The 20,630-nt window shown below is 38.5% G+C and overlaps 1 protein-coding gene across 1 annotated transcript; it reads right to left on the reverse strand.

Annotated features, from left to right (window-relative positions):
• Nucleotides 1–1,722: 1,722 nt before the first annotated feature.
• Nucleotides 1,723–4,884, reverse strand: fjx1 (four-jointed box kinase 1). The gene has a single exon (XM_072385533.1). It carries the CDS (start codon nt 4,528–4,530, stop codon nt 3,247–3,249), a length of 1,284 nt encoding a protein of 427 aa, XP_072241634.1. The 5' UTR covers nt 4,531–4,884; the 3' UTR covers nt 1,723–3,246.
• Nucleotides 4,885–20,630: the final 15,746 nt, after the last annotated feature.

The following is a 20,630-nucleotide window of genomic DNA, read 5'->3' on the forward strand; positions in this document are numbered from 1 at the left end:
TTAGCTACTCTGACAAAAGTTAAATGATCTCTTTAATAAAAATGTGGTGATGGCCTGTGGCCTTTTCACTCAGCTTAGCAGTGTGACATAATACCAGAAAACAGATAAATCAGCTCTTTGAAATCATGAGTAAAGTGTTTGAAATTAAATCAATCAAAGCATGATCAAATTATGATGACTATGAACTTAGTGAACAAACAGTGGTCTGATACTAGAGTCAACAAAGGTCTCCAGGACAAAACTGGGGTGACTTGTAACGTTTTTAAGATGTGCACTCATTCTAGATAAATTATGTACTTGTTGGGTCTGGCTAACTCAGATTCAGCAAACAAGATATAGCAGAAGGTGTTAATTAGCAAGATGTACATGCACTGGAATGCAGATTTTATGGGTAACTGTTTCTCATATTTAAGATTAATTTATCTAATCAGGTGCTTGTGTTGACTGGATAAGGACTATTCTCAATGAGGCATATTTTTTCTAGATGTCACTATTAGTAATTAATTTAATTTAATTAATTAGTAACTAATAGTGTCACTATTGCCAATCAAATGCTATATTAGCTTGAGCAACATTCTTTTTGACATGACTTACTGGTTATCCTGACTTTCACTACTCTTTTGACTTTTTAGAAAATAATGAGCTTTTTACAGTGATTTATGTACACAGCTGGAACTCTTTTCACTTGCCTGCCTGAGGAGTGTTGGTCTGTACTGGTGTATCCATGGAGATGATCCTCCCTCAGCTCCTCTGGAATGTTTGCAATGTGCACAAAAAAAGAAGAAGATCTGTTTGAGTACCTGGGGTCTGTGTTCAGGCCTGCCCAGGGCCACCAGCTGTATGATTATCTGAGCCTCAAATTCAGTCTATTCTGAAGACAAACTCATTTGAAAGACACAGCAGAATACTGACTTGGAGAAAGTAAAGGCTAATTGACATGTGCTGCATAATTACTGCTACTGGTGCCACGAGCTGAAACAAGTTGCAATCTACTTTACAAAGCTGTGTGTGTAAAGATTTTGCTGCTTTTGGGAAAAAAAAAAGGGGGGGGGGGCTGAAGAGGGTCAGGCAGGAAGAGTGAAGGAAGAACATATGTGAACAGTTATAGGGGATTCAACTACCTCTTTGATTTCCTCCCCATTAGTGTGATTACTGCTGGCATGGACCCCAGTTGAAAGACTTTCTTGCACAGAGGAATTCACAAAAAAATCTAATTAGGAAAATGAAACTTTCATTCCCTATTTAGAAAATAATAGAAGTTGACAGTGATGTTAATCATGAAGAGAGATGCATGGTGCAAAGAGTGAGAGGAGGATGAAATACAGATAGTGGAAATTGCAAAAGACAGGAAAGAATTCTGGTTTAGACATGCAGACTTCTTTTTGGCATTGTTTTTAATCCCGGGTGTCTGCAGCTTGTCATAAATCTTTGTGCAGTACATAACCTGACATGCTTAGAGCCATGCCCAGCCGCATGTGCAGCCTTTGCAACCCCTGAGACCCAGACGTTTGCAAATAACCCTACACCCAACCAATTAACATGACCCGTTTTCGACCATACAGCAGTAAGTGAACGTATTGATCCCAAAGTCCCTTTTACCGCTGAAGCTGAAAAAAAACCTCCATTTACACGTATTTACATGTCTTTTGTAGGAGAGGCACAAACCACTGACACATGTGCTGTTAGTTACTCAATAACCTACAAGTACAAAAATTGAGACACTATTTGAATAAAAATGCTTTCATTTTATTCATTGGAACAGTTAGTGGCGAGTCTTTTGGCTTCTTGAAAAAATTGTAAAAGAAATCATATGAGGTGTACAGCAAAAAGACTGGAAAGCATTATGCCTTCAAAAGTTTGATAATTTTCCTCTCATGTGCTCATAATTTTAGAAATCAGACACAGCACTGGGGTTGTGGTGGAAAGAATGGAGAGGATTCTTTCATAAGGGTTGAATTTAAGTTTGGTGGGTTGATGTGAAGTGAGAGTATGAATATAAAGCAAAATATTAAAGACCTGAGGCATCATGTGTATTCTTTTTTTTCTTTTGGAAGCCTCTCATTTATAAAAATTCAGCAAGTAAAAAAATGTAATGGATGTCTGAAAGCAAAGCTCTTATTAACTGTATCTGGCCTCTCATCGGTGCATGCATTCAGTGGGAATCTTCTTAGTTTTTAGCTCAACAGATTGAACCAAGCCACCTACTGAACTTATGCTATCCATTTAAAATGTGTGACAAATACTCACAATGTTGTATGAAAAGGGGTTTGTTATATTATAGTTACGGAACAGTAAAACCCTTCTCAAATCTTGTCAAATAATATCAGTTGTCTCCTTTAGTTCATCACTCTGCGTGAGAAAATAAAGGGGATTACAGAGATCTGTGTTGTAGCGTGCCTGTGGCTGACAGTGAGGCTTTTAGGGTTATAGTGTGTCTGCACACGGTATTCCTGCAGCACAGCAACACAAACTAGGCAAATATGAATTTGGTGCCCTCTGATAAAGCATTTAAGAACACACTACATACAAATCCGACAGAGTAACAACAGCCAAGTTAAATTACAGTGTATTTATATATACATATATATATATATTTATATATATATATATATGAAAAGATGACATTTTGGAATGTTACAATGTACATTAAATTAGTACATTAAATTAGTTTAGCGTCAACATTGGTTGTCAGACAATATTTACAACATACCAATGCACAATGTATGACACATCTGTGACTTTAAGGCTGAATATGCAGTCCCAACACATTTATAAGAGTGCAGGTGCTATTTGTTACAGTGTGTGCAAATGACTTTCTATAAAAAGCAAGATGTCAACAGAAATATGGTACTCAAGAAGAGACAATTTAAGGCTTAGGAATACATCACTGGGATTAATGAACACAAGGCCAAAATCCAAACACATAAATCACCACATATGGTGCCCTAGACATATATACCTGTACTCTTTACATTTGTGTTTATCCAGGTGAGCATTAGTGGAGTGAAGTAATACAGGATAAACTGGCCACAATTACTCCTCTCGTTGAGGCATAAAGTGAAAATCTCACTGGGAGGTTTATAAACGTGTGAAATTTGCCAATTCATCCAGTGGGAAACACATTATATGCACAAGAGGTAGTTCAGCTGGAGAGTCAAGACGGTTTTGTATAATAGCCTTGCACAGGTGTACAAATCTCGTTATGCAGTGCCGATAACAAATCCATCATCTGCAAGTGCTGGGTGTTCACAGCTGGCTGTACTTTCCTTTGCAATGCGAAATGTGTTTATGTAATCTGTCTATCCTGTCCTGAAGAACACCCGCGTGCTCATCTGAGAGAAATCCTAATTCCTGAGACAAAGGCTCGCTGTCTCGGTAGAGCTCCAGCAGCCTTTGCCTGGAGTCTCTGCGCCTGTGCAGCTCCGCCACGCGTTGCGTGGTCCTTTTTCTAAACACGCACACAGAGTTCAGAACTGATATGTGGTATTTCTCCCACATGTTTAACACCCGGAAGCCATGCACAAGCCCGGCCTCATTGTCGATAAATACAAGGTCACCCTTAGGTGTTTTGTGGAGGTTGTTCGTGTCCCTCTCCATTACACGCGAGTCCCACTGCAGACTGAACAAATTGCTGACTAGTCTGTCGAAGTTTGCTGTTAGGTAGTCGAATATGATCAGGTCGGTCCACTGCATCAGCTCCAGCAGTTCTTCCATCGTCTTATTCCCGAGTCCTTCAAGCATTGGATGCAGCCCGCTGCTCTCCTGCCTGAGCGGCGCAGGTGTGACAACTCCTGTCAGATTTGAGATCCACTCTGTGAGAGAAACTACGGCTCGATCACTCCACTGTAAACTATCTATCCGCGTCCTCACAGCCGCCCATTGTTCACTGTCACTGTTAAGCTGGGACAGTATCAGAGGAGGCAGATTTGTGATGCCAAGCAAACTGGCAAGGTAATATGTCAGAGTTTCTCCTTGTACCTGGTCCGCGTTTATCCCATAACGCACACACGCTTTAGTTCCATCCGCAAATGTGGCGAGCTGATTGGATATCCTGCCGCATCCAGGCTCCAGTTTCACTACCCGGGATGTCCTCGCTCTTCTTCTCCAAGTCCGAGCATATTCTTCCGTGAACCCTACAGGGAGCAGATCCTCCAGCCATTCACTCCAAAATATCCCGCTGTCCACTGGGGAGTCTGACTTGACCGAACCCTCCAGCCGCGATGACCTCTTGTTATCCCCATTCACATGGTAATCTCGATTTCCTACAGAGACAGGTTGATTGGTGAGGTTGCGAGCCTCAAGTCTGTCCCCCAAATTTGTTCTTTGATGAGCTGGAACAGCAAGTAGTGATCGGAAAGTTTTGGCCGAGAGGTCCTCTGGGAGACCTTGGTGAAAAGACCCTCCGTCCGGTACGGAGAACCTCCGTTTGTATCGCTCCAAACGGTCCTCCAGTGCGCTCCAGACATAGAAAACACTTGCGAGGGCGCACATAAAGAGTACAGCGAACAAGTTCGCTGAGAGAGCCCTCATGGTAAAGATCAACGCCTCTTCAGCCCACAGAACTCTAACAGATTTTGATATGATATGGAGAGAACAGTTCACAACTGGTCTGGGCTGTGCGCCCCGTGTCCCGTACACCCCCGACGCACCACGGCACACAGAAGGACTGTTTGAGATCACAATAAGAATAGCGTCTCCAGTTATGTCTGAATTTCATCTCTCGTGTCTTTCAGATGCCTTTGGAAACAGAAAAAAAAAATCTCGGATGACCACAGTGTCGATATACTCTGTTGGACGTTCTCCGTTGTAACGCACTTGCGTTGTGGGGGCTTTCCGTCAATGTAAACCTCTCTGCTTCTCATCGTCCCCTCTCTCCACCAGGCGCTGACTGAGTTTAATTTGTGGTGGTGTACACTCGCCCAGAAACACTAGGCGGTGGGACACGTGACTTCAGTCCCGAGGTGGTGGGCGGATCGTGGGAAGGAGGGTTCAGAGAAGAGCAGAGCAAGTGCACCGCACCGCGTTTTATGTTTGTGTGCTAGGATTGTGTGGTAGTGGACCATGCAGCCATTATGATAATTAATACCTAGAGCTGAGACAGCCTGCTTAGGATTTAATCTCACAATTTTCAGCAAATCACATTTGGCACTTTGTCCAGGCTAAATATAAAAAGGTCAAAATACGCAAAATAAGGGGAGGACGATCCTGTCTGTAATCTCTGTCCAAATTAATGTAACCATTCAGCAGTTTTTAAAACCACTCATGTCTACTGTTAGGTCGTGTAAAGAATGGTGGTGTCATCACTGGGCTCTGTAGCCTTCTCTAATATACAATTTAAATATAACTGGTGTTCATTTTCAGGTTGTAGGTGTCCACATCCATGTGACACAGTGTTTTTTTAAAATCCAGAACAAGGGAGCTATTTTTTTCTGTTCCATTTTGCTGAATTCAATCAGAAAAAAAATGTTTGACATTTTATCATTTTTTCTTCTAAAACACATTTATATGCAAAATACATACATGTCTTTATTCACTACTTCAATATTACTCTAAGGTGGGCCACAAGATTAGGTAAATCTACTGGCACTCAGCCAGCTTTCAACATGTTTCACCATCTCAAGCACAGGGTAACTGTTCACTCATTAACCTATTTTGGTAATGGTAAAAGTTCACACCCATGATTTATATGCAATATCTCAGCCGTGCCATGTGCTGCTAAGAATTTGATAAGTCCTGCTTGAGTAATTCTTACCCAAGGCAATTTTTAAACCAAACATGACATGCACAAACAAATTTTACACATTCAGTTTTCACACTTTATTTTTTGAACCTTAGTTTTCTAATCAAATTAATGAGGTCATTTTATAATATCATATATGCATGCTAAACTGCCTGAGCCAACGAAGACACGATAAGACCAAATGAACTACAGGTTCACTAATGTGTGCTCTAAGTGCCTCAAGATTGGAAGGTGGTATCTGAATGTGATTATTCTATAGCTTGAAGACAGATATCATGAACAGCAAAAAACCCCAGCCATGTTTGTTTATCATTTATAATCCAGTAAAAAGTAGGGGTAGAAAACTTCACATGGAGAAGGTTACGTTATTCTAATAGACTCATATTTCTAATAGAGCTTTCTGCTAAGCTTTGTCAAGTTAGATCTTTTGACATGTGAAGATTTATTAGTTCTGATCAAGTTTGTTTTATTCTGCAATGCAGATTGACAGCAGTCGCAGAGCAAAGGGAATAGAAAAATCTGAGTGATGCAGAAGAAGAGAGTCATGTTCAAGTGCTAGAATCTCAAGTAAAGGCTTGTGTAGTGATGCATGGCTGAGCATATTTTTTAAAACATGTAGACGGAACTAGTCCCTGTGGAGGTGGAGGAGTTTTACTAGTTAATTTTGCTTGCTAATTTCACTTTGTGTCCACTTCTCAGATAATTTCACTTTGTATTTATTTCCCAGAAATGCTGATAGAGTGCTAGATATGCTGGCAAAGAAGGAATAACAAATGGGATGGATATTTTTTGTCTACAGTAACTTACCTTCACCTTCACTCCAAAACTAAGTAAAAGCAGAACTCAAGACTTCTGAGGTCTAGACATGGATATTAAAGACGGCTTAAGTGCATTGCTGGAATTCTATCTGAGGTTTGTTGCTTTTTTTTGAGAGTCGGGTAACTATAAGGACTAGTTTAGTCTGCAGCAGCACTGGCTCTGGTGTCCATTTCCTTAAGCACAAGTGTGTGCATGTGCACATATCAAACCTATCTGTTTCACGACCTGTGTTATCAGCAGGTCATCCAACCCATGAAAGCCCCTCAGCACTGCCCACACCCTCCTGTCGCATTCCTCCCACAGCAGTCCCAAGGGGGCCGTAACACGCAAAAGCTTTTCTCCACCAGTCATAGCTGTCCGTGGTCAAGCGCCACAGTGACACAAGAGAGCTCAGACCGTCAGTCAATCTGTCTGCAGCGACACAGTACACCCATCCCTCGCTGTCTGACAATGCCACAGCTGTGATACAATCTAGCTTTCTCTGTGTGGTTCCTGTCTGCAGACGCAGATGGACACAGGGAGGGGCCGCAGAGATAAAGGGATGGAGACAGAGGAGGAGAAAGTGCATTGGGCTTATGCCACCTCTTAGTCTAAGGTTAGTTCATGCTGAGTAATAACTCAAAGGTCCCTTGACACTTTGCAGCACTCTGTTTTCTGGACTGAATAATGAATGTGCAGGGCTTCCATTAGTGTTGAAAGCCACAATAATTTCACAGAGCCTCATGATATTTTTCTTGCTCTGGGATTCTGGGAGGGGTGCAGGAGATCCATGGATAAATCTATGTCTCTTGGTTTATATTTTCAGTAAAAGGATCTGTATATGAGGATAGGGAATACAAATAAGGATATTTCTCTATTGATTATTTTATATAGATTAGCTGATTAATCTAACAGTTGTTTTATTAATCAATTTAATTACTGTTTTCTATTAAGTTGACTAAGACTTTAGTTAATTTACCAGTGAATAATAATCATAATTTCCATTAACTTCCCACCCTATATTGGGCTATCTTAATCATAGCTAAAAAAACATAATCATGATTACTTTGGTCAATATAATGTTAATGATTATTCAACACAATTGATAAGTGGCTTTCAAAATTACATGAAATTATTGGCCTTTAAAATTAAAATCTATCTTTTCAACATCAGTTTTTCTCCCACTTTAAATGGGATTAAAACAGAACTGTAAAGCACCAACAAAAACAGACATTTTAAAAGAAAGAGCAACATTATTTGGGCAGGAGCTGTATAGACAAGACTACAGAGTATATGTGATTATAGAGTCTGCAGGTGCAGATGGGAGGCCCTCATGCACCTCCCGTGACCTGCACTGAATTTATGGGGAACAACTCCAGGAACCACAAGTTAACTTAAGTGAAAGTTTTAGTAAGTTGTTACAGCTTTTTCTCTAAACAGCTTGTTAACAAACTGTCTCAGTCAGTCAGGTCGGCTCAATCTGAACTAAGCATCCACACAACTGGGTGGAATCAGTTTGGGATTAATGGCAGAAAGTGTGCCACTGTGACAGGGTATGCTGTATTTATCAAAGATGACTAAACAGGAGAATTGGTGAGGGATGGAATGCAACATAAGAATTGTTTTATACAGATGATCTTGATTTCACTGTTATTGAAGGCCTTGATTGTAAACAAAATTTAAATTCTACTAATTGTCGAGCCCTTGTCTGCATATTATTGCACAAACTACTCTCAACTTGCAAACATGATTGAAAGCTTTGTCAAGTTAGTCATTTGCAATTGCTAACCTTTGGATATAGTTAGTTAAATTTACACTGTGTTTTAAACACAAGACCACAAAGCACTAATACCAACCAACAATAGGACACAACTCACTGTAACAGATACTTAAGCAGCTGTGTTGTTGTTGTTTTAGGGTTGGAAAGCCCCAAGATGATTTCTTCTTAGATGTTTGTGCCTAGAGCATTTGCTCTGCGGTGGAAAACCATATTCATTTTGTAGAGTGGAGAGCATGGATTTATTGTATATATATATATATATATATATATGTGTGTGTGTGTGTGTGTGTGTGTGTGTGTGTATGCGCGTACTGTATATGAACAGTTCATATCTCTGTCCATATACATATAAAAATAAGCATATATGTATTGAATTCAGGTATTGGAATTTTTCAATTTGTTCAAGGCACCCAGTCTGTGTTTGAGTCTTCCCACTGTGATGTAATTTGGATTAGAAACATTTAGATGGGGATGTGCTCCTTTAATAAATACTCCAGAGACAGATAAAACAATTCTAGCAACTACTGGTGCCAGGGTCATAATTTTGAAACACTTATCTCAGCACTAATCTCAAGTAATGCTTAGCAGTTGTGCATTAGTTGCACAAAATTGACCTTACAGTCAGCACACTACGTTTTTGGCTTCAATTAGCAGGCAGATGGTGCTGGTGTTAAATGTGGGAGGCCATGTACTCAATCACAGTGTTTCCAGGATGACGCAGTTTAACTTGGTTTTATCCAATCAGCAAAGAAGGCAGATAGCAGAAACGAGAAGCCAGTGAAAAATCAAACCAGAGGTGTCGCTACAACAAGAGATCCACTGCACTGCTGAGACCTGAGCATGGCACACAGCCACCAAACTGCCCCCCCCCCCCCCCCCCCCCCCCCCACACACACACCCACAATTCACTGCAGTGTAACTACACTGCTATTGCCAGTCTCCTAGTACACAGGCTCGACAATTTAAGAAGAGCATCCGGCTGTTGAATTGCTTATGAGTTATTGTTAATAAATACCGAATTTTTCTTGTAGCCTTGAACGAGTTGCAGAAGGCTTGGTTTATTGATGTGCTGTGCTTCCCATCTCCATCTGGTTTCAATGCAGCAGAGTGGAAGGGGGTTGAATCAGAAGAGTGGTGGGCCATTGAAATTCAGTGCTACACAAGAGGGACTCTCTTGCAAGAGTGACATCAGGAGGGGAAGAAGAGGATGTACTGTGGAGCCACTCGATTAAAGAATCAGTGTTCAATCTACTGGATTATACCCCCTGACCTGCCATGCCAAATCCCCTATCAAATAAGTCAAGAATTGAATTTTTTTTCCTTTGTGTTAACTGGCTTATTGACTGAAGTGTTCAGTTCTTTGTGATGACATTCCCTATTTAAATGAGCTAAAGAGAGAGTTTAAAAGCATCAGATCATTATGTGAAAAGTCATGAAATGCACCACGTGATAAAGTTTTGGCTCAGCTCTTGTGGGGGTTGTACAGTCAGTTAAGATTAGAGATGGAGGTTAAATGTCCTCCTAATATTTCAGGGAAAAATTTAGCAGTTTCAAGTTTAATAGGCAAACAGCATGAAGTGCTTGCTCTCATATCACATTGGAATGAGCATACTGTAGGCTATGTGGGAATGAAGAACGTTGTGGTTTGCAAACATCTTCGTGCTCAACTCCTCCCTGCCTGCTCTAGATTTCAAACCAGTTTAGGTAACCACTAATGAAAAGCATTAAGACTTTCCAACATTTGGCCCCAGCTTATATGAAGAAAATAAGGAATCCAGTCACATTTTGAACAGATGTATGAAGATTAGCACATCAACATGACTCATTATAACTAGTGTAAATTACTTTGTGGGTTAGATGGGAGGAATAAATATAGAAGAGAAAACCACAGTCCATCTTTCATTTGACTAAATTTGCAGCCAAAAGTTGGAAAAACAGGCCTTTGCAGTGTCATATTAATATCTATTTTCTATATGGGGAAAGCTGTAAGCACATACTAGTTGACAAGAAACTGTTGCGCCAGTGATATTGCCATCCATTCACTTGATCTTGGCACTTCAAAATATTCCTTTCAAGTATAAGAAGGAAATTAGCTGAACAGCGAAATTCTGGCAGAGATCAGCTCAAAGTTTGACAGCTTTGTCAGTAGCAGCTATAATGTGTCATTGATCCGTTCATAGTAAATACAACAGTAATAAAGTACAATGTGCAAACAATGTGGTTAAATTCAAGTCTTGCCTTCAGTACCGTTTCTAAAAGTTTTAGGTTGCTATGTCAACCTGAGGATTTATGTGTCCCTGTGGAAACCCGTTTTATGGCTCTGCAGCAGAAATAATAGTCATGTTAGGGCATTAAGGGAGGGAAAAGCCAGAAGTATCGAACAAAAAAGTGACCCTTTGGCATTTTGACCTTTTTCTACCCATGAGGCTGGTAGTGTTGACAGGACTCGTGGTGGGGAAAGGGTAAGCAAACAAGTTGCATGGAAAAAAACTTCAAGGCAAACGCTGTAAGACCAACAGAAAATTGAGAAGCCTTATTTAAAGCTGTCTTAGTATTTTGCTCCAAACTGCCATGAAATACAGACTAGTAGAGTTATTTTAGTCCTATGCTGATATAAAATAGTCCATCTTAACTCAGAATTGCTTTGTTTTGGAAATCTGGAGTCATTTGGTTACTGTTATCTAATGGTTATCATCTGTCTATCTGAACTGTACTACCTAAATAACATTAGCTTGTCTTTCAATCAAAAATAAGTACAAAGAGTTCCCAGATAAGTTAGGCTTTCCAATGACCTTTAACCACACATACAGTATCTTACCAATATATATTAGCATTATATTACTATATTGAAGTTGGTCGTAGAGTCAAAGCCAGATAATTTATGGCTGGAGGCCTTAGGGCTCTGTCATCGTACCACGTATGTGGTTCACACCTCTCGCACTAGCCCCTTATCTCATTTCCCTATTTGCACACACTTGATTCTTCCACTCAAGTCCTCTATATTTGTCTCAGTCCTTTCCACCAGACAAGCAGGTGAAAGAGTTGAAGATAAACAGAAGAAGATGGGAGTGAGGGGACCAGCATTTAACAAAATTAGACGTTAGATACAGCTGCATCATCAAGCTGTTGTTTTGTTTTAGCACACAGTTTTATTGAAGTATTCCATGAGATCGGCATTAAATTTGTTTGAAACAAAGTACATGTTTACTTTTTATTGAATTTGTAGTGCAGGATGAATGTGCTCCACCCTCTTCTCAGAAATCATGGTTGCCAAAGAAACTTCTGCATAGGATACATCAGAATATCCTCACTTAAAGCTCCTTCTCTCTCCTCCTGGTCCATTTCTAGGAAGTGAGACATCCTTCAAATATTTGGCTTTGAACAATCTAAGTAATAAGGCGTTCTTATGTTACTTTTAGTTTTATATAAACCTTGTGTGATTTATGCTTTTGCCAAATGTCTGTATGTGTTGTGTGTGTTTTATGACTGTGCTGTTGCTGCTGTCTTGGCCAGGACTCTCTTGCAGATAAGATCTTTTATCTCAATAAGACACTTTTTGGGTTGAATAAAGGAACAAAGGCAGGGGGATGGAGAAGAAGAGAGACAAGCTTTATGTCTTACAAACACACCTGTTATTGTGTTTATTGCCAACTGACGGCAACTACAAACAGTCTGTGGTGTAGGTTAGGTTGGTGCATGTAACTCTTTTTTATGTTAGTGCTGTTGTTGATTCTTTAGCTGTGCTCATTCATAGAAAAACACGGATACAGTAAAAAAAACAAAAAAACAATGAAAATAACTCCTATAGTCTTTTTCATAACACTTTTCCTTGGCCTAGTTGGAAAGCATTATTCATATATCAGGGACATATGGTCAGATAAATACATAAGGAGTTAGCAAAAGACAATCAGGGCCAACAAGAAATCAACTGTGTTTATACTAAGCTCCAACACATGTCTGCAGTAGTGAAGCTACAGATGTTCAGAAAATATTACACAAAAGGTGCATTAAGTACTTAGTGTAATGAGTTTCTATGTGATTTTTTTTTCATGGAGGATATATTATTATTTCTATCATACAAGTATAATAAGACATAATAGAATTTATCACTCCTTTATCAAGGTTGCTAATTCCAAAAATTGATTTACAAAAGCCACATTAGTGAACAATGTCTCAGGCTGCTCATCCCTGCTGCACACGCTCACTCTCCTGTCCTAAAATGTATTTAATGTGGGACAGAATTAACTGTTTTCCTTTTATAAAGGATGTTCCAGTGTTTCCTTTTCTAAAGGAAATATTAAGGGAAGCACTGAGGCTACTCTGCTACGTTTTGGAGAATTTGACCAGGCCTTATCTAAGCTGCTACTTAGACACTTTTGGGGAATTTCACTTTGTATGAATCTTCATACAATAAGTGTTCATAGAGTGTTAGACCAGGACCAATGAAATGGTGAGGAAATTTGTTTTGCTCATTCTCCTTCCAGGACAAAATAACTTTCAACCAATCAATGTTCGACCATCATGTGGCATCAACAATATTGGCTATGTGCTGTTAGCATTTTGGAAAACTGCATATGTGTGTTCTCTGAATGTCTGAAATCCTTCACATGTACGCCACACATGGACAGATACCTATTCTAACACAAATGTACCAATATGGGATGAGTCTTTTCTGTAGGCGTTGAGGTTGAGTGCATTTTACTTGCCAACTGCTCACTGGTGCCTGGAATCGGCGATAGACGCTCACTACTGATAGATTTGTGTCCCACAGGATAGGTTTGTATCACTGTTGGCTGTCAGCACATAGATTACACCGTTTAAGCAAGAATGATCACTGCTATTAACAACAAGGCAGACCCAACTGAATAATTTAGCATTCTGGGTAGTGGCAGCAGTGGCTCATTGCTGATAAAAAAGAGGAGGAGAATTGATCAAAGAGCCAGGCCTCAGCCAGGCATGGTGTTATAAATGAAAAAATCGGATCAAGGTGATTGCTTGTAGTGCCGTGCTCCCATCTGGCACGTCCTACCTACCTTCCTCTCCCACTGAGATTCCAGTGGTGGTTTTGATTCCATCTTGCTGCTCACAGCGGCAAATCAATCTGTTCGAAAGCAGATGGGAGTGACAGGGGAGAGTAGTGCTTCATATGTATTCCAAGAGGTGATGAGAATTTATTTTCTTTACTCACCCTAATAAGTACAGAATTTTGTGACTTGGTTGTTGAACTTCCAGAAAAGGCGACATCAATTCTTCCACACAAGCTCTGCATATCAGTCTTCATGGACCTTTTTACTTTTGTCCCGTGTCTCTTGTAATGATTTAATGGATTTGTAGGCTATGACTCCCTCTAGAGGGAAGCAGGATTAACACCAGAGGATAAAAACAAAATGCCCCTTACAATAAACTCAGCTACATACACTTTTTAATCCTGACACATAACAAATTTAAATAACGAAATGAAATGAAAGCACAGAAAACAGTGTTCTCCTCCCAAATCAATATAGAACAACCCCATGAATATGAATTGGCAGCTTGATAGATGATGTCTACCATCGACTCGCTGATACAAATTAAGTTTTTGGCTTAATTTTTAGATTTACAATTGTTTCTGTGTGAGCATCCATTTTTTAATATAAATGTTCGAGAATTGTTCAACAACATGCACATTAGCTATTCCACTCTCAGTTTATCCACAGCCACATTGCTAATTCTGTTTGCAGGGTTTAGACAGCAGGCTTTCTTTTAAGTCTTCATTCATGCGGAGATACATTTGAAGCAAATTGTCCATTTTAACTCCCAATCACGTACATGTACATTTGAAACAGTTTTTAGTACACAATAATGGATGTTATGAATTATAGCATACTCTGTCCTTCTCCTGGCTGTGTTATAGGATCTTAGATATCAAAATGAACAAAGTATGAAGTATGAACATCGTTTTTTTCAACAATTTATTTATTGAATTTTTTTTCCAAACAAAGTCCTCCCCATGGGCAAGAGTGGGAAGAAAGAGGATAATACTAATGATTACAAAAAAATAGGTATAACAAGATAATAACAACGACAATGATAATAGTAATGAAAACAATAAAAATGAGGAAAAGATAAAGTAACTAAACAAAATTAAAATAACAAAAAGCAAACTAGAAAAAGCTGTTCCTGCGAAACAGCAGTGAGAATGCTAATGAGCTGAATGGGGATAGCTGACCATGCTAAAAAAGCTGAAAATAGTGCAAATCTAACAGAAAGTTAATAGCTGAAGCTTCAAAGCACTTGAAAGGTATTTTTGAAAGGAGCTGGAGCTGGATGAAGGTAGAAAAGTACAACAAAGAGAAGAAGATGCAAAACAAAAAGTGAAAAAATCAGAAAGAAGGGAAACAATGCAGAATTATTTGAAAATTTGGTAGAAATCCATTTGCTGAAAATTAACTATGTTTTAATGCTAACATTATTTCTGTGGCTTAAATAGTTTGGAAACAGTGACAGGTCAAAAACTTTTTTCTCTGAAGAATCTTTCTGTATTCTTCCACTCTGCCAGTTGGAGCCTCCACTCAACACATGAACATTCCGTGTCATTGGATAAATGACATTAATGATAATGCATTGTAAACTCAGAAGTCATCAAGGATTTTACTCAATTTTTAAACTGTGATTGTTCAAAATTAGATGAATATTTTAAAAAGCTGTATTATTCAGTTATAGCTGAATGTCTTGTGAACATTTTAAAGTTTGAATGGTGTCTCTAGCTGAAAGTATGCTGAAGTAGTTAAGTTTGAATGAGGAGTAAGCTCTTTGAATGATTTGAAAGGATTTACAATTACTTTTAAAAGGAGGAAAGTGTGCACAAAAACCTTGATATTTTCAAAATGATAAAAGTCAGAAACACCAAAAGATATACCCAGAATCTCCAGAACGAGCTGAACATTATGTACAAAAATGGTTTAATTTGCTAAAAATATGTGGAAGTAGTTAAAGGGGAATTTTTAAACCTAGACCTTATTTCTGGCATGAAATACATTCATCTACACACCGAGAGCAATTTGGTGAAAGTCGGCAACCTTCGGAAGATATTTACATTCCTTGAGATCCATATAATGGAGTGAATGGGGGCATAGATGATGCAGCCTCTAAATAAGGCATTATCTGTCTTTATTTCACCAATACTTTAAGACGAATGAATGAATGAACGCGTATTATTGCACTGTTAGTTCATAGCTGCAATGTTGTTGTTATTGCCGGCTATCGGGGGGTTAATAGAGGGCTTTCCACACTTAAAAAAATGTACAGTAGAACTAAGATGTTGGGATAATAATAATAATAATAAATAAAAATAGGAAAGCTTAACATCATTCTTGCAATTAAGTTACAAAAACAATAATAACCCAAACTCACAACTGTAGAAAATGCCCTATAAAGGTAAAACAAAACATGACGTATAGAGGTTGGTACAGGAGATAGAAATAAAGGCTTGGATGAGGTTATATCACTCTCACACATAGTATTATAGTACACCCAGCCTTTTAGGCCATCTGCCCAAACGTTGAGTGAATTCCAAAATCAAGCCCTATTTCAATTCAGAACAGCACCTATAGGAGCAGCTCTATTATGTAAAAAGGTTACAAATCCTCCCCGACATTTATCAAAGACTGATGTTTTTTTTTCCTAAGGTTAAACATGATCTTTTCTGATGGCAAGTATGACGACAGCTCCTTAAGCTACAAAGAAAAACACCAGGGGGGTCCTTACTCTTCCAATTGATAGCAATTTGTTCGCTGCAATTAGGGTTAATCTGATGAAGCGAGTGTTGACTCTCATATTTACGGATGAAGTAACATCTCTGTAAGGAACACATTTTAATTTTATTCTATACACTTTTATCAGTATATAGTTCTTACAGACTAACACACTTCCACAGCTATCAGGAGAATTGATCTGTTACTTGATATCGTGGCCGTACTTCTGGTAATAGTCTTAAATATCTTGGAATAACATGTTTTCATTTTTCGATCAGATAAGTCTTCTCTTTGAAATTTCACTCATTTCATTCAGGCCTTTCAACATCATCAATGACTTTTACTGTGGAAGGTTTGGAATGAAAGGAATGAGTCTCTGTGGATCAAAGAAATCTTGAAGTTAACTTATGAATCATAAATTAACTTCAAGATTATAATCATGTGATGTGGTGAACTTGCATAAATAATTGTGAACGCAGAGTTATGAATGTTGCTCATAGAAGTGTGTTTTGATTTTCAAGGATTTTTTTTGTTTCAGCTGCCCTTTTCAAAAGGTTCTTTACTGATTATGGTTTGTTTTGTCATGCAGCCTCTGTCTTTTATCGACACACTGTCTCTTTCCACCAGAATTTCAGTTCAAATCAACTATTAGATATACACATTGCACCTTTCTGGTCTATTTCTAAAGGGACACTACCATGTTGAAATCTGTCTGAAACAGCTGTCTGTCTTGATAGAAATAAATCATAAAAGATTTAAATGAACATTTTCAGAAAAAAAAAATTTATATACACACATATGTACTTTAACTGTACAGGTCTATCCTTCCCTAGACTAAAGTAATTGATTGCACTGTCTGATTCAATATTGTGTTGAACCACTTTTTATAGCAACAGCATGAAGTAATAATTTTCTCTCTATATGTTCAGCACAGTATTTCAGTTGGTTTGGACTTTTGCTAACTACAAAACCTTGATTATTTGACTTTTTTAACCATTCAGTTGTAGTTTTCCAGGTATGTTTGGGATCATTGTCTGGTTGCATGACCCAGTTTTGGTGCTGGATAGATGGCCTCACATTTGACTCTAAATACTAAAATACTATGGTTATAATGGCTGACTCGATGACCATAATGTGACTGACAGTGGCTACACTTTATTTTACAGGTTGTGCTAAAGCTGACCACTAGGCGCCTAAGGGTTCTATCTCAGGCTCTCAGTAGCGGTCCCAGTTTGAGGAGTGGCTGCACATATGGGTTGTGAGTTGGCAGTACATGTATTCACATCCATATGATTCTTACACAAATGAGGATGTTGTTTTTTGTCTCCATCATAATAAAACTGTTGCAGTACATCCAAGAGTCTTCTTGAATATATTCCATATTGGTGTGTGCTTTGCTGAACTCTTCTGCATGTATATTTTTTTGCAATGTGTGCATTTCCATGTCATTCCACAAGAGGCTGCTGCATACAAATTATCTATATTGTAGACGTTTGGTTTTAACATGATCACTGTGATGTTTAATGTTGATTTTTGCAAATACAAAGAATATTCACACACACACACACACACATATATCTATATAAATATGTTCATATATATATTGTCAGACTAGAAAAGTTAACCACCCTGTTACTGTGTTATTGTGTTGGCTGCAGAGCAACAAAACCTCCAATAAAACTAAATCCAAATTAAATGTGCCTATAAATATGCCCCACAGATCAAGTGTTGTGAAGGTGGAGCTCAGTGTCCACACCCTGTATCCCGAGAGCCAGCAGAATCACCATAATCACTCCCCTGTTTGTTTTCCAATATAGACCTCACCATGGGCTTCTGTTCTGAGAAGCCTTACTGTCAAGTGTTCCATTTCTCTCTCAAATACCACTTAAGTCACAGAAGATGATGACGAGATCACTGCCTCCTGTCTTCGAACTCCTATAGAGCTTTAACCAATTTAAACAAATAACAAAACACAAGAGATCAGAGACGAGAAGAGGATTGCTGCTAAATGCTGTAAAATTCTGGGTTTCTGTTAATGGGCTGCAAGTAGTTGCATTTAGCCTTAAAGTAGCTTAGTGGTTCCAACTGTGGTCTCTAAAACTGACCTCACCCAACAAAACTTTTTCACTCCTATTATTCTTTCCCATACCTCCCTTCTATCTCTCCGACCAAATTATTTCCACCAAAAAGGCACAGCCATGGTGCAGTGGCAGGAAGGGGATACAGAAAAAAAGCTGTCCTAAACAGAAACCCGTTTCCATGATACAACCAAACAAACTCAGCACAAGACAGCTGTCTGGTTCATTGCCCTTGTGGCTATTTATTAGTGGCAATGACATAACAGAAGTCACTTTAAAGGGAAAGAAAAAAGAAAAAGATGAGGGGAAGGAAATGCAATTGTCTAATATTATAAAATAAGTAGAAAGGGATTTGTTGGACTCGGTATTCACGTCAGACTTCATGACTCCCTTTTGGAACCTAGAATGCAATCCTTCCCTCTGCATACCATGCTTTCCTTTTTGTCTCCTTCCATGCCCTTACGAGGTTTCCATTATATGAGTGATTTTTTTTCCAGTTAGATCGCTACTACCAAATGTCATAGTTTGTTGCTATGGTCATAAGACCTTAAATTTCACAGCTGGAGTCTACAATTTTTCAATAAACTCAGATGGAATGGATATTATTTATGATCTTGACAGCCACGGAGACCATTTAGAGACAAATCCCACTCACTGTATTGAAACACAAAGTGGTGGCATAGTAAGTCTTTTCTCTATTTTCAAAATAAGATCCTTTGGTTATTGGATGGGATTTAAAGTAAACATTGGAATCCATTAAAAAGATTAATTAGTATATTAAATGTACTGTATAGATTTACATATATACATGTTTATGATATGTATAGTATTCCTACACGTATTAAAAATCAATAGACATACACAAAGCATCCACTAAAGTGGTGCATCTCAGGGAAAAGTTGTTAATGTCTAACCTTAACACATTTCTTGTTTCATGCATCATCTTGGTTCAAGCATTTCAAGCAAGAATCTTCCGTGAGAAGCTAATGAGTAAAGAATATATAAAGAATATATGACAATGCTCACTGATATTTTCAAGCACTAGTGAATTTAATTTAGGTTTTGCCAGGGTTATCATGGAAATCTGAAGTTTGCGCATAACTCACTCATGCTGTAATTTGGATGACGTTATTATCCATTAAAATAAGTTGTTTTCCATTAAAGCTTTACCCGTCTGTGCTGTGTTTAAGAAACTGAATCAAAAAATGAAGCTCATTATTCACTTCAAAGTTCCAGATTACAGGTGTTCAGAAGGTTCCCATTATACTTAAACTGTAGTCAAATGTACGGCCTAATCTTAGGTTACTTACTGAGCTCTACGCCACATATGATGGATATTATATGGGTGTGGAGCTCACCAGCTCATACAAGCCTGTGCATATACATATATATATATGTATTAATGCTTCATCTCTCTCGCTTCCTATCTATACATCAGTGTGGTTTTTTGCTGTTGTGGCCATTTGGTGCGCGATGGAATGTGAACTGATAGTCTCTGTCATTTTGAGCAGCTTTAGCCACAAAGCTTCAGTGGGTGGAGACACAAGAGGACAGATTTTAGAGCTTTATACCAAGTAATGTGTAAATGTATTTGACCTCACTAATGGATTATGATAAATCAGAGAATGCAAGAGAACTTAAAAGCAAGAGTGAGGACACAAAAGTGTAAGATGTCTGTAATTAGATTACCTCAACATATAATGCATTTCACTTACTGAGAAACCTTTGAAGTATCCAGGAGTGGATGGGCAGTGGTAATAGAGTGAAATTCATTCTATGTGTCTCACTTAATTTAGCATGGAATTCCTTTAGGCATATTTGAATTGTTAAAATTAAAAATTTTAACATACATTAGTGTGAGCTTCAAGCTAAGAGGGCAAATAGGTAGCCTTTAGCATACACATGTATACCATGATCTTCCTTCGCATTACTGACAAATCTAATTTCATCTTCTATATCAAATCATGCCATTTCATCATATGTCATTATCACTTTGTCTAGCTTGAAATATTTTCTTATTCCACAAGTGTAACTGCATTTGGGTATGGAAATGACTACTTCCTTCATAAGTGGAGAGTTCTCTTTAAAACTGCACCTTGTTATGGTGTTCCTGGCAACAGTTTTTCTAAAAAGCAGCTGCAGACATCTGTCTTACCTGTAAGGCAAACAGCCTAGTTTCCAGCAGCCACATCTACTGGAGGTGGTATCTTGGTACATGGAGATGTTGGGGGGTTACTAACAAAACTAGAATCTAATGCTCAGATAAGGATCCCTCATTTAAAAAACTCATGGGTCCATAGTTACACTTTTATTTTGACAAATCCCTTGAGAACCTTGTGACCTTAAACACAAATAAATGAAAGCTATTGCTAATAAACTGACTGGACTTTTTTAAACTTGCTTTTACAAATTCCTGCTGAAAACTCTTTTGTTACAAAGGTGTTGCCTGTGGATTTCTCCCTGCTCTCATCAAGTAAAATGTTCCTTGGTAATGTGTTTGG

The sequence above is a fragment of the Leuresthes tenuis genome, unplaced genomic scaffold (assembly GCF_036924035.1).
Source record: "Leuresthes tenuis unplaced genomic scaffold, fLeuTen1.0.hap1 SCAF_5, whole genome shotgun sequence".
NCBI lineage: Eukaryota > Metazoa > Chordata > Actinopteri > Atheriniformes > Atherinopsidae > Leuresthes > Leuresthes tenuis.